At 44.0% G+C, this 24,127-nt stretch overlaps 6 protein-coding genes across 23 annotated transcripts in view; 4 read left to right on the top strand and 2 right to left on the bottom strand.

The window, feature by feature from the left end:
• The window catches only part of ITSN2 (intersectin 2), a 59,118-nt gene extending 56,963 nt beyond the window's left edge, over window positions 1–2,155 (top strand). For all 14 annotated transcript variants that reach the window (XM_015859541.3, XM_015859536.3, XM_085543979.1 and 11 more), the window contains one exon: window positions 697–2,155. In XM_015859541.3, coding sequence (XP_015715027.2) covers window positions 697–854 — 158 coding nt within the window. In that variant the 3' untranslated portion in view covers window positions 855–2,155. The remainder of the gene's footprint in view (window positions 1–696) is intronic.
• On the bottom strand, window positions 1,629–8,315 carry FAM228B (family with sequence similarity 228 member B). The gene is made up of 9 exons (XM_015859543.3): window positions 8,008–8,315; window positions 7,180–7,278; window positions 6,736–6,855; window positions 6,116–6,190; window positions 5,319–5,516; window positions 3,750–3,827; window positions 3,279–3,366; window positions 3,066–3,192; window positions 1,629–2,601 (listed from the first exon to the last, which is right to left on the bottom strand). The coding sequence occupies exons 2-9, from the start codon at window positions 7,264–7,266 to the stop codon at window positions 2,565–2,567; spliced, it is 810 nt and encodes a 269-aa protein (XP_015715029.1). The 5' UTR covers window positions 7,267–7,278; window positions 8,008–8,315; the 3' UTR covers window positions 1,629–2,564.
• Window positions 8,276–11,401, top strand: PFN4 (profilin family member 4). Its single transcript, XM_015859544.3, has 5 exons — window positions 8,276–8,356; window positions 8,482–8,611; window positions 8,914–9,051; window positions 9,448–9,553; window positions 10,942–11,401. The coding sequence occupies exons 2-5, from the start codon at window positions 8,495–8,497 to the stop codon at window positions 10,968–10,970; spliced, it is 390 nt and encodes a 129-aa protein (XP_015715030.1). The 5' UTR covers window positions 8,276–8,356; window positions 8,482–8,494; the 3' UTR covers window positions 10,971–11,401.
• A 1,381-nt stretch (window positions 11,402–12,782) lies between these two features.
• On the top strand, window positions 12,783–17,072 carry TP53I3 (tumor protein p53 inducible protein 3). Of its 5 annotated transcripts, none has more exons than XM_015859559.3 (6): window positions 12,783–12,915; window positions 14,047–14,189; window positions 14,762–15,029; window positions 15,572–15,784; window positions 16,141–16,337; window positions 16,703–17,072. In XM_015859559.3, exons 2-6 carry the CDS (start codon window positions 14,052–14,054, stop codon window positions 16,892–16,894), a joined length of 1,008 nt encoding a protein of 335 aa, XP_015715045.1. In that variant the 5' UTR covers window positions 12,783–12,915; window positions 14,047–14,051; the 3' UTR covers window positions 16,895–17,072. The 5 variants fall into 5 exon arrangements, with proteins under 5 accessions (XP_015715045.1, XP_015715046.1, XP_085400142.1 ...); XM_015859560.3 differs by having other exon boundaries at window positions 12,783–12,919; XM_085544016.1 differs by lacking the exon at window positions 14,762–15,029.
• Window positions 17,073–17,338: 266 nt separating this feature from the next.
• Window positions 17,339–19,604, top strand: SF3B6 (splicing factor 3b subunit 6). The gene is made up of 4 exons (XM_015859562.2): window positions 17,339–17,442; window positions 17,622–17,740; window positions 18,826–18,964; window positions 19,080–19,604. The coding sequence occupies exons 1-4, from the start codon at window positions 17,413–17,415 to the stop codon at window positions 19,167–19,169; spliced, it is 378 nt and encodes a 125-aa protein (XP_015715048.1). The 5' UTR covers window positions 17,339–17,412; the 3' UTR covers window positions 19,170–19,604.
• Window positions 19,605–22,506: 2,902 nt separating this feature from the next.
• The window catches only part of FKBP1B (FKBP prolyl isomerase 1B), a 39,138-nt gene continuing 37,517 nt past the window's right edge, over window positions 22,507–24,127 (bottom strand). Inside the window, exon 4 of the mRNA XM_015859563.3 lies at window positions 22,507–23,211. Within this exon, the coding sequence (XP_015715049.1) occupies window positions 23,083–23,211 (129 nt within the window). The 3' untranslated portion in view covers window positions 22,507–23,082. The remainder of the gene's footprint in view (window positions 23,212–24,127) is intronic.

Here is a 24,127-nt window from a genome sequence, read left to right as displayed (position 1 = left end):
AATGTTGTGTAAAAAGGAATGCTTCCATACTGAAGAAGCTGAATAGCTGCACAGAGCCAACAGTCAGATTTGATCCCACTTGGGCTTTTGTATCAAGAACAGAATTATTTTTTGTCAAGCTGGGAAGAAACTGAAGGAAGTTTCTGTCTGTCATTGTAGGGAGTGCCTGAAAATAAAGTGCTTGGTTATGTTTGCACAGCAGTCACTTGATAAGCTTTCTTTTGCTTGGAAACCAGACGTTGTTTTGGTAGCCTTTAAAAGGTGAAGTGATACAGAAGCGTAAATAAAAGCTGGCTGAGCCAGAGTACTTCATTTCTTTATGGTCTTTCTAGCAGTGCAGCTGACATGTAAAAAGGTGCCGTCACTTAGTTCTGACCTTGAGGTTGAAACTTGTCATAAATTTTAGATGTTACAGATATTACATTTCAAGTGTGATAGTACAGAAACGTTAACACTGGAAGTAACAACTGAATAACCCAAAGTAGTGCCTGAAATCAAAGTCTGCGCAGTAAGGAATCTGTGTGATGCTGAAAAACTGCTGCACAGCCCTGAGCTCCTCTGACAGGCTTCCCCTTCAGGTGCCGCATGGTGCTGCCTTGTGCAGCACGTAGCGCTGCTGATTAACGTTGTGCTTTCAGGTTTCCTGGGCTTTGTGTCTGTGCTTAATGACATTTCGTGCTTGTTTTTGTACAACAGATTTTTTGGGTCGCACTGAAATTCCGGTAGCAAAAATCCGAACAGAACAGGAGAGCAAAGGCCCCACAACGAAGCACTTACTGCTGCATGAAGTGCCAACCGGCGAGGTCTGGGTCCGTTTTGACCTGCAGCTCTTTGACCAGAAAACACTCCTCTGAAAGCACTTCTTTAATTTATGAAGGACAAATGAAACTGACGGATTGAACTTTGGGATAAGACTCCTTGCCCTAAGCTCCTCATTAAGCAAGATACCTGCTGCTTTCCGATTCCCTCAGTCACTGGTTGCATTTAGCTCCTTGCTGCGTTCAAAGCTGTCGTTGATCTATGCAAACACAGACGTTACTGTGTATACAGTACTATAGCTCAGTGCCTTTTTATTACTTTGGAATATATTGTTTTTGGATGCCAATGTTTTCATTTTCAGGGCCATAAAAAGTATTAGGTAGAAATGTGGCATCAAAACATATGTGTATTTTACCAGGTAGTCTAACGCGCAGACTGAGGAATGGTTTAGTTTTGCACTAGAATCATTCTGTTTGAAATCTGAAAAGTGATATCCACTGGAATCTTCCTGACTCAGGATGATAAAGATGAAATGCTGATGAAGCCTTAGCACTGGAGAGTTCTCCAATTTATTGTATATTCTTTAAGAATCAAGTGTAGTTCTTCACTTGACTTAGTTCTGCACTGAAATCAGTAACTGCGACTTGATTTTTCTTTCCGCTTCAGTTGGATGAACGGTTCTCTGCTGAGACAATGTCATTGTAAAGAAAATAACTGGAAACAATGTCTTAAATACTGTGACCCACAAGAAGGTGGAAAAATACTTTCCAGCTTTTGGTTTTCCTAAATCTAAGTTATTTGTGTACAGTTCCTTGGTTTTGCAGACCTCCATGTGAATCTTGAAGCTTTGACATTGCCAACATTGTATATAGAGAGTAAAATATAAGTTTATTAATGTAATTTGTCTACAGATGTCTATTGATGCATAGTGACTTTTAAAAAGTATATTTTATTGTACAAGGGAATGTGAAATAATGAGAAAAAAACTTACTTATGGAATTAAATTCAAGAGAAGTTTGTTAAAAGTTTAAAATGTTTGCTCTGAGGAAGCGTTAGCACAGCGTTCATCTGCAAGATGAGACTGGCTGCAAGCAAAAACCTCCTTGGGGGCACCAAAACGAGGGCTGATTTAAAGATTGTTTGTAAAGGGTTTGATACATGGTAACCATTGTACTGCCTCCTCCAGTTGCTTTGTTGAAAAAGCACAGCATGCAATTCTCAACAGCAGGTGCCCTTGTTTTCTGTGGGTGCCGCAATACCTCCCGGTGTCTGACAGTTCTACACTTGACTGCCATCTGTGTACCCTCCTGTTACAGAGCTGAGTCAACCTCTGTTACTTTTAACAGTTTTCTGTGGTTCAGTATTTCTAATCCTAAATAAAATTATATCTTGGCAACGCTTGAGAGATCCTGTCTGTGCTGTGGGAGAGCGAGCTGCTGCTGTTCTCAGGCTTTGACATCAGAGCTCCTGTGCAGTCACAGCAATGGGGAGGTGGGGACCACAGCAGAACAGTACGTGCATCTTTAGGGCACCAGCAGCTCCTTGCAGTATTGCAACACGTGAAGCTAAATGCAGGCTTTGCCATTCCTCTGCCCACTGCTGGAAGTAACAGTAGCAGTATCTCATACATTTCTTTGACTGCTGGGTAACAGTACTGCAGAAGCACTGCTTTAAGACAATGAGTTTATTGCAGTTCTGCAGTAAGACTTGGCTCACTGTCACTTGCTTTGGCAGAAGTGTGTTTTGCAGGCAGTACCTTCTGATGGCTGTGCTTGCCACTGCAGTGAGCTGGAGGACAGGCGATGTCATTTGCTCTCGCTGTCTTTGTGGTGGTCCATGACTCTTCAAACAGAAATAAAAACTATTGTCAGTCAACATAAGAGCAAGGCTGCCATCGCCCAGCACAGCTTCCTGCAGTAGCTCTTTCCCACACTGAGTTACTCCAGGAAATGTTTGTCTTTGTGACGGGTTTCCTTTCTAGAACTTGCTGTTAGCCCATAACTGCTCTAACAATTATGCTGGACAAAGGCTCAGGCCAGCAAGAGGCATAAAGCTCCACATCATGGGCTCAGGGGAGAGAGTGAGCCCGCTTCAAGGACATCTGGCTCCCAGCTGAGCTTTGATGTTATTGTCACTGTGGAGCAGGACTTCCTTTAACTGTTGTGCACTGCACCAGCAGGCCCAGAGAGCTTTCAAAAGGAGGTGAATCAGAGCACTGGCACTGTTTTGTCAAATACTTTACTATGCGGCCAAACAAGAGAGGCTTTGCCTGATGTAACTCCTCTCAAGAACACACCAGCTCTTACCTCTTTCGGTGGAACTCACTAGCAATGTAGTTGTATGGAACCTTCAGCCATTCGATCGCATTCATTTGCTGCCGGCCCAGGGGAAGCAGGGGCAGCTCCTGCAGCTCTCTGATAGAGCACGGTCTCCCTGATGGAACAGAAGATACTCACTAAGGGAGGGGGAGCTTCCCCCAGTGTGAAAAGTTCCCAAGGGATACTGATGATGTAACATACCTGTCTCACACCGCTTGACAATGCCTGCCTCAATAAACTTTTTCTGAACATCTTGTAACAGAGGATCCTGTAAAGCTGGGATTGAAACCTGTGACAGAGACAAAAATTTCAAGTTTAAGCACTTAGACGAGGATTTTATGAGTGTCTCAAAGACCAAAGTCAGACAAATGTAAACTTCGAGATACTGTTGGTTACCAGGGAGAAGCATCAACTTCAGTTTTTATGAACAAAAAGATGAGGCACAGGCCTAGTTCTTAGAAATGCTGAGCATTGCAGCTCCTCGTGCAGACCACATCACAGTCTGCACTGTCACCAACAATGAGATGCAGGTGGTCCTGGGGGCTCACAGCAGCCAGGAAGGATTTAGAGTTGCATGATGTGGATTTGTGTCTGAGTCCTTCCTACCTCTCCCACCCGGTACACAAGGCTTTGGTGCATCTGATATGATCTTTATAGCATAAACCACCCCACCTTCCAGCAGTCTGTGCACGTCTTCAGGAACAATGGGTCATATTCTGATGGGTCGTAAGTTTCCAAAGCCACATAGCCCTGCAGGAGAAGCAGGTTACATTGTAGTGTAACAGGCAATACCTCCATCCATTTTAACTGAATGCGGGCATACATACATTATAAGTACTTTCATGAAGCATCCAGACATATTTACAAACTAAAAGGTTAATTATTACTAGGGCAGTCCAGGTAGTGGAAATTCTGTTCAAGGACAGGTTTTGACAAGAGGAGGAAATGGATCTTAAGGGGAAAAAAAAGTAAAAAGAAAGTGACTAAGCCCCACCAGCCTCATTTTTCCCTTTAAATGAAGGTTTCCAGCTTTCCTGTGGATGCAGTTTGCCAGGGGTCACAGCAAGGAAGGGATGCAGCCTTTGGCTCTCTGGATCTCTGCCCTATACACTTCTTTTTGGAGGTCATGCTTGGAACAGGTCAGTGGGGCTGCAATGTAAGACCAAACCAAACCAACCAACCACCCCAAAGCCCTGGGATCTAGAATAAGTGTAAGAAATCACTGTATTGAAGCCCCTGCAGTGTTCAAGTGAATCAGGCCATCAGGTCTGCTGCTCCAGGCACTCACTGAGCACCTGGGCAGCCCCATGGGGCCTGAGCTGCTGCTGAAAGCAAACACTGCTCAGGCATGTCACACAGCAGCTTCTCTCACCTTCTGCAAAACTTTAAGGCCTAACATGCCTTGATTTGCGAAGTTTTAGTGCCACCCCTTGGTTAATTACTGTATATCACTTTTGGTCATTGGTGATGTGATTGTTTGGGGTAAAAAACACTCCAGTGCAACAGCCACTGTGTTCAAAGGTCTCCCAGCAAAGTCCTGACCCAACACAGGGGTTTGCAAGATGCACTGATGCCAGATGTGCACAGTACACCTAACAGATCCAAGTACCAGGACTTGGGCTGAAAGACTGATTCAGCCTCTCATCATTAAGCGCAGTTTAAATGCATGGATCTTTCACATCAGACTTCTGAAGAATAGGTTGTTTGCTCTCATTTCAACACCACAGCTCTCACAGTGTTCTCATTTCTGGATAGAAAGCTTGTTTACTGTCTCATAAATCCACCGTGCACTGGTTTCCACTGACAACAAAAGCCTGCCCTATATAAAATACTACACTATTTGTGGTAGATGATCTGACTGCCCTTATTGCTCTTGATATCCAAGTCGGAGATGCAGAAAGCTGAGTCGTGAAATCTCTTAAAGAATTATATGAAATTCGGAGCAACAAGAAGAAGCATTTCCTACAGTGACTGCTGGCCTTTGCTTTGATGGAATGAAATCCAGTTTCACCATTCTCAGAACCCAGTGTGTGCTCAGTGCACGGAGCACAGCGATTGCTTTTATCTGATGGTGAATTTGAACAGCTGGCTGGAATGATGTATGCCACAATTAGAGATCCTCAGGCAGCGTTATAAATAAGGCACAGTGGAACACCAAGCTGGTCAACTAATAGCAAATAGCTGCCATGGCCCCAGTATTGTCCACAACCCATCCCATGGCAGAAATTTGTATCTTGGTACCTTCTTTTTACAGTAGTTTAAATAGAGAGAAAGTTGTTCGTCCATCCTCTTCTGTATTTCTTTCCTCGACTGCCTATCCATTTTGTCCTTGATTTTCCACAGCAACGGCTCTGAAACATCCTCAAGCCACTTCTTGTATAGAAGCTCCTTCTTTCTTAGATGTAAGAAATCCTGGTGCCTCAAATAGCTGTCCACCTCCTGTATGAAAAGTGTAAAAATAAGCACACAACACATCAGCCAAACAAACACCTTAATGAGTCCATGGATAAAGTTATGCAGCATGGCCGACCTGATCGGATTGGGCGCTGCTGCCTTCCTTGCCAGCCCTCCCTTCTGCTCCTCCCTCTCTCCTCTTGGCTCCAACCCCTTCCTTGCATGGGCTCCAGCAGCCACACTCTGTGTTTATTTAACCATTATGCAGTACTGGCTGAAAACTATTCTTTTTTTTTTTTTTCTTTTTTTCTTTTTCCACCAGGTTATTGGGAAAAGGATTTTCTTCCTCCAGCAGTGGCAGTCAGTCTGCTGGATCGGGTCAGCCCTGCTATCCATCATTTACAGTCTCACCACCATCCATCTCATCCACAAAACGAAAGTTAGGTGCAAACAGGCACTCAGCCACTGAAGAGACAACTGCGAAACTCCTATTTAGGAGTCCTGTCTTCAGGAAGTCAGAAAGATGTATTTCTGAATTTAGTTTTCTGAGAATGTAGACATTTTATCATAATTCACTGATGGAGATAAAGGCTTTTACATACAGAAAACCAACAGCAAGCAAGAGAAAAGAGTTCATTTCTTACTCTCACAAAGTAGTTTTCTCTGTCTAAGATGGACTGAGCAGAAGTGATAATGTCTCTGCTTTCATCAGGAGCCACCTGACAGAACAACACAAAAACACATGAAGTAAAAGCAGGAGTTACAGCAGCAGTCAGAATTACCTCAGATCAAAATAATTACTGGTGCTGGGATTTAAGGCATGTTACACCCTACCACTGCTGGCAGAACAGCACAGATCTCTGTGAACCTTGCTCTGAACAGATAGATTAAACTCAAGTTATGTTTTGGAAGGACTAAAGTGCTCATGTTCATTGTGATCAGCCCATACACCTCTTTGGATGCTCCTCACTGGGGCTGCACCACCACTTGATCCAGGTCACTTCCTCAAGTGTGTCCAAAACAAACAACAAAAAACCCAAAATCAAATAAACCCCAAAATGTAGGTTTCATGTGAAAGCTTTCTGAATGTCATGGGACTCAATAAAGCTGTCTCAAAGTGCTCAGTAAAACCCACCAGATTCATATTTTCAGTTATTTGTTCTCTCCCATGACAAACGTAACTCAGATATACAGAGCTCTGCAAACAACCATCTTTTATTTCTCCCTTCATCCCTTCCATTCTGTTCCACTCCTCCACTCATACCTTCCCGCGATAGAAGTCCTTCTGTGTCAGCCAGTATCTGCTAGTATTTGTCTTCCCAAAGAATCTACTGCAGTCAAAAGTATTTGCTGTGTTGCTCCTTGCTGGTGCTGTGGGGCACCTCTGGATAAATAAATAATAATAATAAAAAGGTCTGCATGAAAAACATCTACCTGCTTCATAAAGATCAGGTTCTTATCTAGGTTCCAGACTACAGGAACACCATACTGCCTTGCAAACCTCATTCTGCCAGGACAGGAGCTACAAGAAAACATCATTCTAGCAGTTCTCTGCAGTACTTCAGAAGAGATCATTTCATACACATGAAACAGAAGTACTGGCGATAGGGATATCCCAGCCTTGGCTTCTCAGTTATGCACGGGTTTCATGTTTCACTTTGGTTCTTTGCATTAGAATTCACAGCTGAGGGAATGCAGAGTTGCTCACCTTGCACAGCTTTCGCTGACCGAGTTCTGCTACAGGTAATGGACCCGTAGCTCGGGGAGTTTTCTCTGAGCAATCCGCAGTACGCATTGCTGGGGGAGGCTGCAAGAAGCATCAAAGTTCAGCCAGTCCAACCATCCACCTATCACCAATATTTCCTACTAATAAATTGCCTCTTGCTTCAGGAGTTCTGCCCAAATTCCCTTATACATGAGGTTCAGTTCTCTCAAAAGCCCATCCTCATAAAAGCCTTTACCTACCTGCAGGCTCACAAACAGCCATTGAATGGTCTAGGTTGGACCAAACCCCTTAAGATCAAGGCCAGCCACAACACATTTGATATACGTTATAAAAACCATATATACACTTGTTAGCAATGCACTGAATTCTGTCAGCCACGCAAAGGAAGATAGAGGATTAAGAATTCAACTTACAACCTGACACATAACTGCTCATGTGGTAAAGTAAGATTACTTGTGTTTGGGTGTACCCGCCAAATCCTCACACAGAAGGGGATTTGCTGGTTAAAAATCTGCCATGCTCAAGTATATTTTTTACCCCCCTGAGAAAAGAAACACTCCTTATACGGAGAAAACTTTATGTATTCAAACCCACTGGCATGAGAACTTCGCTATATTTAAAACATATGAAGTTCTATGACAGTCTTTCCTCTAAAACCTTTCACTGAAGGACTCAGCAATGGCCCCACCACAGCACCACCTCAACTGTAGTAGAGCTGGGGCGGTTGAAAATGGCACCGCCCCTCTCGTTCTCATCACACCACCCCTTCCGTGTGTCCTTCCGCCTGACAAAATAGTCCCTCCCCACTACCTCCAGCCTCTCGGAAGAGGAGGGAACCCCCTCGGGACAGCAATTCGGGTCCCCGTCCGCAGGGCAGGCACACTGGCTGTCCCCCGGTCCGGAGAGGACAAGGCGGGGCAGAAGAACGACCAGATCCCTCCGCACACACCGCCTGCTACCCAGGGCAACACATAGCAACAGGAGGACCTTCCACCAATCAGAATGGGAGCGCCTTGCTGAGTGAGCCAATCGGGAGCCGAGCACGGCCCGCCTCCTGCGGTTGTGAGGAACAGAACCCAGAAGTACAAGTAACTTCAGAGGGGTTTGACAGGCTTGCAAAGAGGGTCCTTCTACTGCTGGTCTATTCTGCTGCTCTGAGGTTTGGGATTTTTGTTGGCTTACCTTGAGGGTTAGCGTTAATTGTGCCTAAATTCCCCACGCAGAATTTGGGTTTCCAGTTTAAAAGAGGACGAACGTTATTTATACAGCTGTTTCTTCTCGCAGAACTGAAGGCGAAATGTTCCAACTTCAGGTTTTGCTGAGGGAAGGCCTCATCAGAACAAAGCATGTGGAGAACGCAGCTGCCATCAGCATCTGTGAAAGGGAAGTCTGCGCTTCCACCTCTGGCTTCCATGTAAGAGATGGGAGCGACCTGCGGGGTGATGGCTGGTCAAGGCAGTGGTCTGGGCTGGGAGCTGTGCTGTGCTAGGATAGCACATGTGTGGCTCTGAGCCGTGCTTTCCTAATGTCTGTGACAGCACCACCGCCAAACAGTTCTTACAAGGGTATGTACAGTTACCCTTGGGATGCTCAGAAGGATGTGGTCAGAAGACTTGCTAACATAGCCCCCCTATCGAAGTAAGTGGGTGGGTGAAGAGCAGCTCATCACTGTGAAGACACGTTTTCGGTCCGTAACACTGTGCTGTTTGCACACAGGTGCCACCAGAGAACGCTATAAACCTCATCTATGCTTTCTACAAGAACTTGCTGCAAGTTAGAAAGGAAGGCCTCTACTTCATGCAGAAGCACTATAAGTGTGTCCGAGCAGATGAGGATTCCATCTATCTTAAAAATGTATGTTGACAGCTACCGCAGTCCTGAGAAGCTTGGAAGCCTCCTGTTTCCTTCTTTTACTGGCTAGTTGCTTTCACGTGTGTTTCTTTCCTTCTTTCTCCTGGTATCACTTTCCCAGCGGGTTGGGGAAACTTAGTGACATTGCTGTGCAATGATACGTTAATCACTGGGAGCAACACTGGGCATTACAGCATCTGAGTGACCTGCTTTAATGAGCAGCAGTCTTCAGAACATGCACAGCTACTGTTCTGTCTGCATCCTTTCTTAGGATTTGAGAGTATTTGTCTTTTTTTCCCCTCATGTATATTGGCAAAGGGAATGTCTATGAGTAGTAAATTTTAAGGCAATATGTACATGCATGCACCTAACTTTGTCTCTGCTGTCTGTGTTAACTAGGCAGATGGAGGCCTCATAGCGGTGAAGACAAATGCTTTCATCCTGATTGCTACGTACAGAGCGGGCATGCATGCCAGTGTGTGTGTGGAGGCTGTGGAGAAACTCGGTAAGACAAACAGCTGTACCTGTGTGTTTGTGTGTCAGTGGAGCCATTGACTGGCTCTGCTCTTGCTTCAAAAATGTATCTGACAGCGCATCAATCCTCAACATCTTGGTGACTTGAATGCAGCCATGGGTTACTGTTCTCCAGACATCCCACCATGATCCAAAGCCTTCATGGGTACAGACAGGCTGCAGGACTGTCTCTTGCCTTGGTCTTTGTGGCACATGTTTTTTGTTTGTTACTCTTAGACACAATGGAACCCAGCAGTCGCATTTCCTTGACCTCATATAATTAATGCTAAGCCCGTGTCTTAATGCACATCATAAGAGCATCATCTTCGATACTCTGATTCACATTCCACTTCTTCAGAGAACCATGAGTTTCCCCAAAGGTTTCAGACTTTCCTTCCATGTCTGTATGGATCTGAAGGCATCATTCAGCTGCTTCCTCTCATGTTTTGTTTCACAGCTTCAAAACACCTCTAACAACAATGCCTATTTTCTTCCCTCTTCTGCCAGAGTTCCCTTTGTGGGACTCCTCTTACATTCCCCTCTATCAGGTTCAGTATTTCAAAGACTTGGGGTTAAAATCTCATACTTTGTTCCCCATTTGAGAATACAGCAAAACATAGCCCTTCACAGACAAGTTTTCTCCACCTCAGATGTAGTTTTTTCACCGTGTGGAGGTGCTGGCAAGGATTATGCCAGGGAGATAAATAACAGATGCACATCCTATTGCTGTAGTGTATGGCTGACTATCAGGGATAAAATGATTTTATCACATCATCCAGATGGATCAGATGCCAAAGAGCAGATCCCAGGGTGGCCCTGATGTTCATCATGGAAAGAAAGGTATTTCTATACCTATGAGTACAGCCATCTCTTTTCACTGAATAGGAATGAGATTCCAGATCTATTGTGATCAGCGCTGTTTCTTGTCTAGGTGCCTACATGTAAGTGGAATTAATTTGTGTTTTGGAGCCTAAGCTGTTTAGTCTGCCATGAGCTGTAAGACTGACAGTAACAAATTCTTCATCAAACTTTCATGACGTGTTTCCAGGGCCAGATTTCCTGCGGTTTTGACAACATGAGTTTATTCTTTCTCTTCTGGATGATTTCTTTGTGAAAACAAAGCAGCATTAGCTTTTGCTTGTATCTTATTTTTGCAGATGATTTAGGTATGCAGTGGTCAGTGTTTATTTTGTAGAACAAATACCACATCTTTACAGGCATTAGGATTTTGACTGTGCAGTTATAAATAGTCTGTTCTTTCAAATAAAGTCTGAGGTGGGCTTGGACTTGAAAGAAGCATTTTCATTACAGCAGTTCTGTGTGTGATTTTCATCGTTGTTGATTGTTTCTTTTTGAATTTATCTCCTTGTGTTTTTATAGCGGATTACTTAAGGGAGAAGGGGAGATGAATCAGCAGAAAACTCCAACTCCATCAAGCTCGGAAGGACTGTTCACCAGGACAACCAGTGCAGAAATCTGACATATTGTCCAATTCCAACTTATAAAGCACCTGCTGTTTTACTTCATTCCAGCTGCAGAGTGGAGGCCCTTTCCTTCTGTTTTTCTTTCAAGAACTCCTGAAGGTTCACAGCTCCCCAGAGGAGCACCCTCTGCATGTGTCATCCAAGTTTCTGAACAGAGTTTAGAGTTATGTCCACAGGATTTGGCTTAAGATGCTTTCCTTAGTCTCTTGGATGCTGTCTTTTAGTTTGTTTCCAGATAAGAGGGTTATGAATCTTCCTGTGCAAAATAACTTCACTCATAGTGTTTCTCTACAGCATCACAGACTTTCAGATTGCTCTGTACATCTCTGAATATTAAAAACAGTACACATTTTTCATGTCTGTTTGCACTGTCACTGACTGCTATACAATATACTTTAACCTGCAGTGGGTTGTGAAGTTCTGTGAAGACTCAGGAGGAGAATCATTCAGGTTGGAAAAGACCACTAAGATCATCTAGTCCAACCACAACCCATCCCACCCTGTCCCTCAGTGCCACATCTCCACAGTTCTTGAATGGTACAGAAGACAACTGAGGCTGTGGCTGTATTACCAGATGAAGAACAGGCTGAAGATCAGGTCCCGTGATCTTCTCATCTGCAGAAGCAAATATTTTATAGCTCTTGGAGTCATGTGAGAATAAACACATGGATAATGATAGGACAAGGGGAATGGTTTTTAACTGAAGTTTAGGTTAGATATTAGGAGGATTTTTTTCCACCCAGAGGGTGGTGACACACTGAGACAGGCTGCCCAAGGAAGCTGTGGATGCCCCATCCCTGCAGGCATTCAAGGCCAGGCTGGATGTGGCTCTGGGCAGCCTGGTCTGCTGGTTGGTGACCTTGCAAACAGCAGGGGGTTGAAACTCAATGATCATTGTGGTTCTTTTCGACCCAGGCCATTCTATGATTCTATGATTCAAACAATTTTTTAACTATACATGTATTTTTTAGTTTCAAATAAATGTTTAAGTGTCCAAATCCCAAAATTTCAATCAATATGAAAAAAAAAAGCCTCACAGAATAACTCCACACACAAACTGACATGAAAAATGATACTGTATCTAAATACTTTGAAATGACAGTTTTATTTCCTGACAACTCCCACATAATCAGGAGCTGGCAGGTGGGATGTGGATAAAGACATAATCTGAGGCATCTCCCACTGTGGGAAATGGCAAAGCTCAGCTGAGAGGTGAGATAAGGTGGCTGAACCAGCAGGTAGAAATGCAGTGGGTGGATGGAAGTGAGCCAGTAAGCTCTGAGAGCTACAGTCCCACAGGAGCTAGAGACAGATCTATATCATTAAGGGCTGTCACAGTTCATGTACCCTTCACACAGTGTGAGTAAATCCAGTCTGTGCTATTCACAGTTCAGAAATCCAAAGAGCACTTAAGTGCTTTGCCCAGGAAGCTCCGAATGCGCACAACCAGCCAATCAATGAAGAGCAGCAGCAGGGTAAAGGCATCAAACCTCCCTGCACGCTGGGGGCGTGTGTGGAATCTCTACATCGATGTCAAACGGAAAAGCAAATTCTGCTTCAATCCATGGAACAAAGCAGATCTATGGGGAGAAATAATAGCAAAATGTGCTAATATTGCTGACTCTGTTCAGGTCTTTCCCTCCAAGTAAAACACGACCTCATCTGATCGCACCCCTTGGGGAATAGCTGATTGCAAAGGCAGGGCCTGGGAGGAGGGAACCAGAGCTGACTGTTCCCATTGCACAACTCCTCTTCCTCGAAGGAAAAAGAGGGTCACAAACCTCGGCCAGGAACCACGCACCCCTGAACTGTTGTTTCAGGCCACCGCTGGCAGATCTGATCGTTTGAAGGTGCTGCATTTGAAAGCAACGTAGGTATTCATATCTCTGCTATGCATTTTAAAATCTATATGCATGCTTATTTTGGTGGACCTGCTTCCAGCAACAGAGCAGTCATACAAATGGGTTTGGTGGACTGTCGGAAGAGGGATGAAAACTTCTTTACCATCTGATTTTTAATTGATTATAGTGGAACAGGTTAAGAGGGGAGAAACGTGTATAGCGTGCTATCTAGGGGCCTTCCCATTACATTTCTATGCTGACAGATGAAAGCTGTCAGACTGGACTGAGTGGTTTAGCTGAAAACAAAACAAACAAAAAACCAGCCAGTCTCAGAACAAGAAACCTTAAAGTTACATTTTATGCCAATGATTGGTAACAGTTTTCAACTCACCATAAAGCAGCCACAGAGCACCACCCTGTGGGGAATTACATCCCTGGGCTTTAAGGTTTATCATTCCACATTTCCAGCTTTAAAACCAGTGTTTAAGTAAGCACTTTAGTGGTGCAGATAATGTAATGCAATTGACTTTGCAGAGGGCATGCAGCCCTATCACACAACTCTACTTACCTGAAGAGTAGAGTAGATCTGGACAACTCTACTTACCTGAAGAGTAGAGTAGAAACTCTACTTACCTTGCAGCGCATCCTGCGCATGTTTGTGCAGCAGATCTGTACTGCATTTATGTGCTGCAAAGTACAGGAAATAACACAGATTTTTCAATTCTTTCCTCTTCTGCTTCCACCCGGTACCCAGAGGGATGATTACTCCAGTTTGACTGAAACAGGCTTGACATCTCAGCCCATCTCAACAGCTGCTGGTGGCAAAACTGTGAGGTGTTACCTAAAAAGCTCTGCAATAGTAGGACCCTTTGCAGGAGTGAATCTTGCATGCAGCAGTCAGGAATCACCTGCTCAAGGAGGCAGGGAACATAAGCAGGAGGTTTTCAAAGCATCTCTTATCTTTCAGTCATGCTAACTCAACATTTCCTCAGGCAAGTCTTTCACCTTCAAACGGCTTCACAGTTTGTGTTGTCCATCTGCACTCCAGCACATGCCTCTGCCTTTCAGAGTTATAGGAGCTTAGCTGTACTGATTGTAGAGATATCCCACCTACACAGTATACCTGCATTCATGATGACGTTGACATCACTGGTTTTTAGGGAAGATGCTGGCAGTCCACTTTGATTGCCCAGGAGGCCCAGAAAATCTCTATGTGAAAGAAGTGATGAAACCACATCCAGGAGAAGGAGAAGTTCTTGTGAAGGTCTCTGCCAGTGCTCTGAATAGGGCTGATTTACTCCAGGTATGTGTATGTTAAGTGGGTTTATGCACCTGAAAACACCAACTTCTGAAGTCCCCATTTGAAGTCTTGACAGATCAGAAGAGTTAAGAGTGATTGGCCCCAGTGAAAATGCGGATGGGCAGTTCTTACAAGGAAATGCTCACAGGGCTGAAAGAAGAGGCGTTGACTGAGTAGATGAATGCTTTTATTTTGGTCCCTGCAATGCATGGAGACATGGAAAGACAGCTGTCTTTCAAGACAATGAGAGCTCTGGTCTTCCTGGATGCATAGACCGTTCCCTAATTTGAGCAGAAAACCGTGATCAGGAACTGAAAGCCACCCCCAATATGGATTGGGGTGGACAAAGGGAGCTTGCAACAAATCATATTTGCACAGTTTTAAGAATCAAATATACTTACTAAGGAAAAAGTGTTGCAAAAGGTCCTTAAATTACTGAAACATTTGCCCAGTCCAAACTCAGGATAAAATAAAAAGGCATGTAGGTAGGAAGTATGCAAATAAAATACCACAGGTTGTTATACTCACTGATGTGTGGCTTTTTCTTCCCTACCCTCTCTTCTGTTTTGTTTTAGAGGAGAGGGAAGTACCCTCCCCCCAAAGGATCAAGTGATATTTTAGGCTTAGAAGCAGCTGGGAGTGTGGCTGGGCTTGGACCTGGCTGCACCGGGCGGTGGAAGATTGGTGATGCAGTGATGGCTCTGCTCTCTGGAGGCGGCCAAGCTGAATATGTTACAGTACCTGAAGGCCACATTATGCCAGTTCCCAAAGATATGACTTTTATTCAGGCTGCAGCCATTCCTGAGGCCTGGTTAACAGCTTTTCAGCTGCTGCATTTTGTAGGTGAGAGGTGTACTTGTGAATCCATCCTGTCAAAATAGCTCACCTTCATTTCTGCTGTTAAATCCACCGATTGTTGCCTCCATCTGAATGTTGTTTGCCTTCAAAAAGTCTTTTCGCTGTCATTCCACTCACATTTTACCTATCTGGTCAGAATAAGGTATGAACTCACATGCTGAAATGCTGACCCGTAACACCATAATCTGCTGACTTCAGTAGAACCAATCCTTGTTACCCAAAACTTGAGGAATTTCTCCACTTCTGAGTGCCCAATTTCTCAACATTAATGTTCAGTGAGCGTGTTTTCTGTTGGCAGCAGTTTACCAAAGTCAGTAAAATGGAGTCCTATTTGCACACTGGGAGTTGTGTTCATTCTGGATTTATTGCTTTAATAAAGGACATGAGGTTGTAAATAGGACTCGGTGAACAAGGGCATCTCTGTAAGATTTCACTATTGTTATCTATTCAGTTTTTGCCACTTTGATCATGTTTTACTTGACAGATAATGCCCAAAGGGTAATCGTTTCCTTTATATCCTCCTTCAGGTAAAATACAGAAAGGGGAAACAGTGTTGATCCACGCTGGAGCTAGCGGGGTTGGTATGGCAGCCATTCAGCTGGTCAGACTGGCAAATGCTATTCCCATCGTGACAGCAGGAACTGAGGAGAAACTCAAAGCAACAACAAACGCTGGAGCAGCTGTAGGGTTCAACTACAAGAATGAAGACTTTAGTGAAAAGGTCTTGGCTTTCACCCAAGGTAAGAACCTCTGAGTGAAAGACACAGTTAAGAAATAGGGTGTATCTTCTAAAGCGTGTGTACATACACTCAGTTTCAACTGGGAGTTTCCATCATCTTTTCAAAAAGAAACATGCCAATCTTCTGTGCTCTCTTTGGTGCTGGAGAGGTTGGGAATCCAGTGGTATCAAATCTGCTTTACTACTCATGAGTTACTGCAGGTAACATAACATCCTGTTCAGGCTGTAAGACCTGCAAGAATAATTCTGTACCTAAAGAGAGAAAGGTGTTTTACTTTTGCTTGCCTGAGGTAATCCTACCTTTAATACAGCTCAATGATATTGCTGTTTCTTTTTTTCTTTCTGTTTCTACTTGAGGTTCTGGAGTAGATATTATTTTAGATTGTGTCGGTGGCTCTTACTGGGAGAAGAATCTCAGCTGCTTAAGAACTGATGGCCGGTGGGTTATTTATGGACTACTGAGTGGAGGTGAAGTTCACGGAGATTTGCTTGCAAGGCTGCTTTCCAAAAGAGGGAGCATCCATACAAGTCTATTAAGATCACGAGACAAGGAGGCAAGTAATGATGATCAACGTGTATATAGTTTCACCTTAAAATATGTGACATTTTTGAGAGTTTTCTTTTGATACTGGCTCTAAAGCAGAAAAAAAGAGTACCATCTTTAATTGTTATTACATAATTTAGAGAACAGTGCAAAATTACATTAGTTTCCTTTTTCTACCTCTATGAAGCACATTGTTTCAGTAACTAGAGCACCAGAGGGATACATTGGGCATACCTGGGACTTTTAAATATACTTAATGAGTATATTAAAGTAATGAGTAAAGATTTGTTCTAAGAAATAGAACTCGTGATCTGATGACTTAAGTCTGTTCAGTGAATGTGAATGAGATCTGCAAAATTCTTTATCTTTCTCCAGTATAAGGAGCAGCTGGTGAAAGCCTTCATAGAAAACGTGCTGCCATATTTCTCCGGAGGAGCCTCCCCACGTCTTCAGCCACTTGTTGACAGCGTTTACCCCCTGCACGAGATTGTGGAGGCACACAGGAAAATGGAAGAAAACAAGAACATTGGCAAAATTGTCATCGAAATGCCAGTGAAATCACCCTAAAGAAAGGCTCCCTACTGTAGTTGCTCGACACACAGGTGCACCACAGGTGCCTTAAAAGCAGGGATTCTGCAATTCCTGCTTCCAAACTGGAAATGATTTACTGTGGTCAGTGTCAAAAAATGAGGGCTAAAGGAAAGCCATAATTATGAGATACGTGAATAAAGAATTTCACACCGCAGATAACAGCGTATGACATCTTTACACAGGGAAAAACCACCACACATCCATCTCCACTCCTAATTTTGGGCTCAATTCTGTTTTTCCACAGCTTTCCAAGTCCCACGATTTCTACTATTCATAAGGCACAAAGCCAGCTCCGCCTCAACAAAATGGCGGCCACCACCGCTCCCCTCACACCACAGAAGGCGGGAATGAGGGCGGGGCCTTGGGCGGGAGGAGGGGCAGGCAGCACTTCCGGGAGGGCGCGCAACATCCGGGTCTCCCGCTAAGGACTGTGGCGTCTCAGGGCGGGCTGTTGTTTCTCTCTCAGGCCCGAGGCCCCTCGTTATCCCGGCGCCATGGCGATGCAAGCGGCTAAACGAGCCAACGTGAGTGCTCAGTCGAGGGGTGTGGGAGGGGGGCGGCCCTTCTGGGCCGAGCTCTCGCTTGGTAAAGTAACGTAAAGCCTATAGGTGATGGGCAATAGGGCTGAGATGTGGTAGGTAGGCTGTTAAGGCTTGAAGTGAGTTCTGTGTGTGTAATGTAACGTGTGTTGTTTCTGCTTCAGATCCGGCTGCCACCAGAGGTCAATCGGATCCTCTACATCAGGAATTTGCCGTATAAAATCACCGCGGAGGAGATGTATGATATTTTTGGGAAATACGGGCCCATTCGGCAAATCAGAGTGTAAGTAATGTTAGTTTTCTTTGAGAAGTTGAGGATTTAACTTATCCCAAAGCTTTGGGAGAGCTGTCAGGTGTCAGTATTCCTATTACAAGTGGTTTTTATAGCTGAAGAAGCTGAGTGGGCTTCAGCAGCATCCCTGTGTGCTGAAGGGGCACGTAATAGTGTTTCTGTTGTGCATCAGTTTGTTGGTGGACAGAATGGTCCTGGTAGGTATGTTGGAAAAGCTTAAACCTTGTCTGAATGAGCTGAGCTCTGATATTCCTTGCTCTCCTGAGCACTGTGCCATGGATCTAACTGTACTTTGATGTGGTTAATGCTGTGTTCCAAGTTTCAGGCAGAAAGTGATGGCTCAGTGCAAAGGACAAAGTGAGTTCTCTGTGTAGAGTTAGTCTCATTAAGCATGAACAGAGGGCAGTACTGGGGTGTGCTCCTGCATGCTGTATTGGAACATGAAGCTGGTGGGGTCTTATTAATACAGGGAAGAACAGGAAAAGGGCCTGGGGAAGGGTGAAAGAATGAGAGAGAGAGAGCTTAATTATTTTGCTTGGCTAAATAGGTGGGATTTGGGCTGTGAGGGCAGCTGCCATCCACCAGTATCCTCTGGGCTCCTTCAGCAGGGCTGTGCTCAATCATTTCTTTCCCTATTATTGGTAGTGAACTCTCTTTGTAATTCTTCTTCTCCTTTGTGCAGTTTTTATCCTTTTGGTTTGCATACACACCATGGTGTGGGCATGTGATGTTGTTTGTTGAGGTTCATTCCTAAGTCAGCTTCTAAGAAAAGGTTCTTGTGATTCCTGACTTGGCTGTAACTGTCTTTTAGCTGAGATCCTGTGGCTGTGTAAGCTCTGTCATTTCTCAGAGCTGGTTAGTGTGATGTGCCCAGACGTGTCTCCTGCTCTTCAGGCAAAGGAAATTGAATTGATGGGCTGATGATAAGTGATGGTGGTGCAGCTGAACCAGCTTGCATCAGTGTATCTGTACTGTGCTAAGAACTGTTCTGTCTCAGTCAGTGCTGAATATTAATAGAGTCCTGTTCATTCTCTCATAGAGTTTGATATTAATGCTTGTTAACACTTGCTCTGCAGTGGAAACACTCCAGAAACGAGAGGAACAGCCTATGTAGTCTATGAAGACATCTTTGATGCCAAAAATGCTTGTGATCACCTGTCGGGATTCAACGTGTGCAACAGATACCTTGTCGTTTTGTACTATAATGCAAACAGGGTAAGTGCACTGGATTTTCTTTGTTACCTTTGAAGATGTTCAGCAGTTGATGGGAAATAACATGCCTTAAGATGCAGTTTTTCATATGTATTTTATCATTTCCCTTAATTTACAGGCATTCCAGAAGATGGACACAAAGAAGAAAGAAGAACAGCTTAAACTTCTCAAAGAAAAATATGGAATAAATACAGACCCACCGAAATAAACTGATGTTCTTGAAAAACTGTTCTCCAGACCTTCTGCTGTGCTTTGAAACTAAGTAAGGTTTCCAAGTAAGGTTTCCCATTGAAGCATAACTTACTGTTTTTAATAGGCTGTAATATGAATCTTTAGATCAGTTGAATAGATGTGAAACATCACAACATCTGCTATAAGATTAAATCCCCTGATGGGACACAACTTTCCCTGTGTTGTAAGGGCTTGGATGGGTAATTGCTGTGTAACCACAGTCCTGTTTAGGGCAGGGCCTTGTAAGATGGGACCAAATCAAGCAGTTCTGACCTGCTGCTCCCCAGCCTCCAGGGCTGACTTTTTAAACATGGTAGCCAGCTGATGCAGAAGAGTTTCAAGGGCTCTGTATGAACTCTCTCTGTATTTCACTTGCTACTTCTAAAAATGGATTAAATGCAAGTAAACAGGACCCTGCTTTTTTGCTTGCTGTTTGTGTATGGTTTGATTCTTCTTCATATTTACATATTGTATACAACTCAAGGTGCCTTTTTCTTCCTGGAAATGTTTGATGGAGCGTTGAGGTTTAACCCAGCAGGTGGCTGAGCACCACAGTTGTTCCCTCACCCCCTGCTTCCCAGTGACATGAGGGGGAGAATCGAAAGGAAAAACTCATGGATTGAGGTAAAAGTATATCCTAAGCTGCAGAAAAGGATAATAGTTATGATAAATACATAGATGTGCACTTACATAACAAGTGATGCACAAGCAATTGTCCACTACCTGCCAACCAAGGCCCAGCTGGTCCTCTGAGCAGCGGCAGAGAGCAAGATAAACTCCCAACCCCTTCAGAACTCCATCTGTGTGATGTTCCAGGGTATGGAAATCCCTTTGGATTCAGTCAGCTGTCATTGATCTGTTCCCTCCCAGCTCCTTGGGTCCTTCACTGAGAAGGGCTTTGGCTCTGTACAGTGTTGCTTAGCAGTGACTATAAACATCAGTGTGTTATCAGTGCTTGTTTTTCTCCTAGAACAAAACCACAGCATCATACCAGACCCTATGAAGAGATCAATTTTGTTCCAGCTGAAACCAAGACAAGGAGGCTTAGCCTGTTAGGCTGCTGTTTGCTAGAAACAAAGCTAAATCTACATTTATAATGGATATTCATCTACAAATGCAAAGTGAGTGGCCATGTGAAGGAATCCAACTGTTTAGGTGATGTCTGTCAAGTTACCTTGTTCCCAGTGATAAGGCCAGAGCAGGTGAGCTGCTGTGAGATACTCCTGCTCTAACAGCTCTCGTTGCTGTGTGGCTGAGGATGCTGGAAGAGATTTGGAAGTGTACCAGCTCTGCACTGAAGTCAGAGCAACTGGAATGAAGTTAATGCCTTCAATATTAAGTAGAGAACACAGGACCAAAGCAAGGCGGTAGATAATGGTGGTAACTTAAGATAACATGAAATGTGACTAATAAAGTTCAGGTGGAGTAGAAGGGTTGTAGTAGCCAGCAGGGGGAAAATAAATGGGGATTTAATTATTTCTCGAAATATCAGCATTCATTGGATGGTCCCTGCCAACCCAAGCCATCCTGCCATTCATTCTAAATCCCTGCTGCCACTGTGGCTTTCTGACTTGCTCAACTCTCTCCTGCTTCCCCACCCGATGCATCTGTGATGTGCATGTGTTTAACTGTGAAGGGGCAGCGATCTGTTTCATCTGCTTCATACTTACACAATTGGTTACTTCTCCTGTGTCAGCTTGGTTAAGTGGTCCAACCCGTGAGGTTAACACAAATCTTAAGTTGTTCAGGCAAAACCAGCTCGCCTTAAAATGTTTAAATGAATGAAATCTTATGGGAGACTTCTGTGTGACCTGCCACAGCTTGGTAAAGGTTGGAGGGAGGCCCATGAACACGTGCTTTACACAAGCTGTTGGGTGTTTAGACGGCTCTTGGCTGTAACAAGAACTGGATTGATGCTTTAATAAATAATGATAAATGCTGGTAATAACCCACTGAAGTGCTAATAAGGGAACCCGTTCTGTCGGCCTTGTTTAAAATCATGTGCAAATAGCGCATTCCATCTGTCAATAGCACACAGCGTGTTGCCTGCTCTGTAGCGCCTGTTTTGATGAGGATTTGGTGCTGCTTGAAAAAATACATCTAAAAAGCAATTCTATAGGGTAATAAGATTAATAAAAATTCCTTCAATGAATCCTCAAGATCAGCAGCTTTTGATATCTCCGAGAGCTCAGCTGCTGCCTTTCATTAAATATTCCATTTCATACTTTTCCTTCTAGTGTCTGTTTGGGGCTTTCGATTTCCCTATACGTGGAAAATGAAATCATAATTTGTACCTGCAAGACAGAGGGAATGGAAATGGAATGCCCGGAGGATTGTTTTGATGAGGTCTGCTCAAGATTTTGTTTGAAATGTAATATCAAAGGATGAGGAAATGAGTTCAGTTATATGAATGGCAGAAGGGGCAGCAAATAAGGCAGATGTTACCAGCCTCACAGTCTGCATCTGTGCTGGTTTTTTGTGTGTGCTCACTTTCTATTTAATTTTTCAGGAAGTAGGGCATGAAATTAAGCCTGGAAGGTCATTTTTTACCCATTTATCTTGTTTAGAAACCAGTAACAAGAGCAGATCTGATTACACAGGCGGCAACTGTAAATTTTTTCCCAATCCATTATATGGCGGCAATAATTATATGTACAGTGTTGATCGATGATACAATTAAATAAATTAACACATTTGCAGTCAAATGAAGAGCTGGAGATTACATTTCCTTGAAGACTTAATTTCCCCGAGTATCACAAAGCACAATTAGTTTTCCTTTCACATTTTTTTTTTTTTTAATGAATTTGGCAGGAAAGATGTAATAATCTCTGCTTCCAACAAAGGTCTCTGAAGGGAGAGAGTGATGAAGGAGAGAGCTTCATCAAGCAGCTGTTACAAGGGTTTTACAGACTCCTGATGACAGCGTTGCAAAGCTGAGGGCAACGGGAAAGGTGAGTGCATAGCAGCTCTATGGATGGAGGTGAAAGGGCTGTGATCAGCTCTTACAGCCCATCAGGAACGCAATGCTCACTGATCAGAAGCCCAGCAGAAGTGGAAATGGAGAGCGATGCCCTCATTTAAAACCATTCCCCCTTGTCCTATCACTGTCCACACTCACAAACAGCCATTCCCTCTCTTGTTTATACGCTCCTTTCAAGTACTGGAAAGCCACAATGAGGTCTCCCCAGAGCCTTCTCTTCTCCAAGCTAAACAAGCCCAGTTCCCTCAACCTCTCTTCACGTTTATCTGGAGAACTTTCACCAAAACGAATTGCGATGGCCGACGGAAAGCAGGAAGAAAGAAAACAGAAACTGTAAAGTATCAAGGTTTTATTGTTTATATATATACGTCATTCTTAAATGAGACAGTATTGTTTAAAACAGCAGCAAGCAGAACGTACAAGTTGAGAAAAGTGGCAGCGCAGGTAACTCTGTTTGGCTAATGCCCGTTCATGTACAAGGCGTACACTGGAGTTTTTGAGCACCTTTTGTGTTTTGTTTTCTTTTTCTTGGTTTAAGTGTACAGTAAGGCAGTGGTTTTTCAATAAGGAATATATGTATATATATATATATTTATATTTATATATATTTTCAATCATCACTGTGAATTCTCATCACATGCAGATTAAATAAAATGTACAACTTGAGAATGTTACAACAGCAGACATCTTGCCCAAAGCAAAGCTTCCAATGAAAGGCAAATATGGACACCACAAAGTCTAAGAAGAAAGGAGAAAGAAAGGCTTAAGAAACCTAATGGCAGGCGCTACTGATATGACAGCTTGAGCAGGAAGATTAGGATTCCAGTGAAGATCTCCCCCGCTGCTGGGAGGGTGAGAAGGAAGGGATGGTTATGGAGAGGTGCCTCCAAGCCAGTTCCCACTAGAAGACTCACTCCAACCTGAGAAGCTCCACATCAAAGAGGAGCGTGGCATTGGGAGGGATGACCCCAGGGTGGCCTGTGGCTCCGTAGGCCATCTCAGGTGTGCAGGTCAGCTTTGCTCTTTGTCCTAAGCTCATCTGGTTTTTGGATGGTGGAGATAGAAGAAGACAAGATAAAACACAGTATTAGCAGGTAGACAGAACAGAGCACTACGTGGCAGACTTACAAAACTGAGGATATTCAGGATGGTCAAATTCATCTTTTAGCACTTCAAGAAAGGATCACATTCCAACCCCACTGCACGGACAGGGCCACCAACCTCCATCACACTAAGGCAGCATTTGCAGAATGCAGCTGAAGTTGTGAGAGTAGATAACCTCACTGGTCTCTGCAGGGTTTGGCACTGGTCTCTGGTGCTCTGGTGGGTCCCTACCAATAAGATAGCTGGTACATCACCAATAGACCTTAAGCACGGGGCAACCTTGAGCTGTCAGAAGTTGAGCACAGAATAGCAGCTGCTGCCGCCATCTCACCAAGGTCTAAACCAAGGTCTGGAAAACTGAAATGCTCAATGCAGTGAATTAACCTTTTCCCACATGCCTTGTGTCAGTCACGCTCCCCAAAGACTCAAAAACTCTGAGGTGGAAGGAGACAGCCACGAGTTTAACGTAGTGATCCACTAGGAGGAGCAGGAGGGCAGCATGTGGCCACACTGCTGGAATAGAGTTAGGCCAGAGTAATGAAGAGACAGGAGGTTGGTGAGAGTCTATTCAAGGCAGAGACAAGACCAGTTCACACAGAGCTTGCTGCCAGAGCTTTACCTGTACTGGCTTCTGAATAGGATAAAAGCAAGCCCAAGTGAACTTAAATGCACTTTTGGGTTCCTTCCCTTTGTAGGGCTCCTTGTCAACAAGAGGTGGATGAAAAATCATGGAACTATTTGCAAGCAGTCCTGCTGCTGGCCCTCTTGAAACCCTTTTGTTGTTCTCCTCTATTCAGACCAGCGATTCTGCATTACAAGCACTCAGCACATGGGGGCCCTGAGCTCTCCTT

This window comes from Coturnix japonica, chromosome 3 (assembly GCF_054131305.1).
Source record: "Coturnix japonica strain WE chromosome 3, WE-NBRP24, whole genome shotgun sequence".
In the NCBI taxonomy this organism is placed as follows: domain Eukaryota; kingdom Metazoa; phylum Chordata; class Aves; order Galliformes; family Phasianidae; genus Coturnix; species Coturnix japonica.
This window is presented reverse-complemented; position numbering and strand designations above follow the sequence as displayed.

Coding starts and splice junctions, on each gene's coding strand:
- FAM228B (XM_015859543.3), bottom strand. CDS start 7,266: ATGCGTACTGCGGATTGCTCAGAGAAAACTCCCCGAGCTACGGGTCCA. Junction 6,856..7,179: donor GTCAGCGAAAGCTGTGCAAG/GTGAGCAACTCT, acceptor TTATTTATCCAG/AGGTGCCCCACAGCACCAGC. Junction 3,828..5,318: donor TAAACTACTGTAAAAAGAAG/GTACCAAGATAC, acceptor CTTCTCCTGCAG/GGCTATGTGGCTTTGGAAAC.
- SF3B6 (XM_015859562.2), top strand. CDS start 17,413: ATGGCGATGCAAGCGGCTAAACGAGCCAAC. Junction 17,741..18,825: donor CCCATTCGGCAAATCAGAGT/GTAAGTAATGTT, acceptor CTTGCTCTGCAG/TGGAAACACTCCAGAAACGA. Junction 18,965..19,079: donor TGTACTATAATGCAAACAGG/GTAAGTGCACTG, acceptor CTTAATTTACAG/GCATTCCAGAAGATGGACAC.
- PFN4 (XM_015859544.3), top strand. CDS start 8,495: ATGTTCCAACTTCAGGTTTTGCTGAGGGAAGGCCTCATCAGAACAAAG. Junction 8,612..8,913: donor CTTCCACCTCTGGCTTCCAT/GTAAGAGATGGG, acceptor GTTTGCACACAG/GTGCCACCAGAGAACGCTAT. Junction 9,052..9,447: donor ATTCCATCTATCTTAAAAAT/GTATGTTGACAG, acceptor TGTGTTAACTAG/GCAGATGGAGGCCTCATAGC.
- TP53I3 (XM_015859559.3), top strand. CDS start 14,052: ATGCTGGCAGTCCACTTTGATTGCCCAGGAGGCCCAGAAAATCTCTAT. Junction 15,030..15,571: donor TCAGCTGCTGCATTTTGTAG/GTGAGAGGTGTA, acceptor ATCCTCCTTCAG/GTAAAATACAGAAAGGGGAA. Junction 16,338..16,702: donor TAAGATCACGAGACAAGGAG/GCAAGTAATGAT, acceptor ATCTTTCTCCAG/TATAAGGAGCAGCTGGTGAA.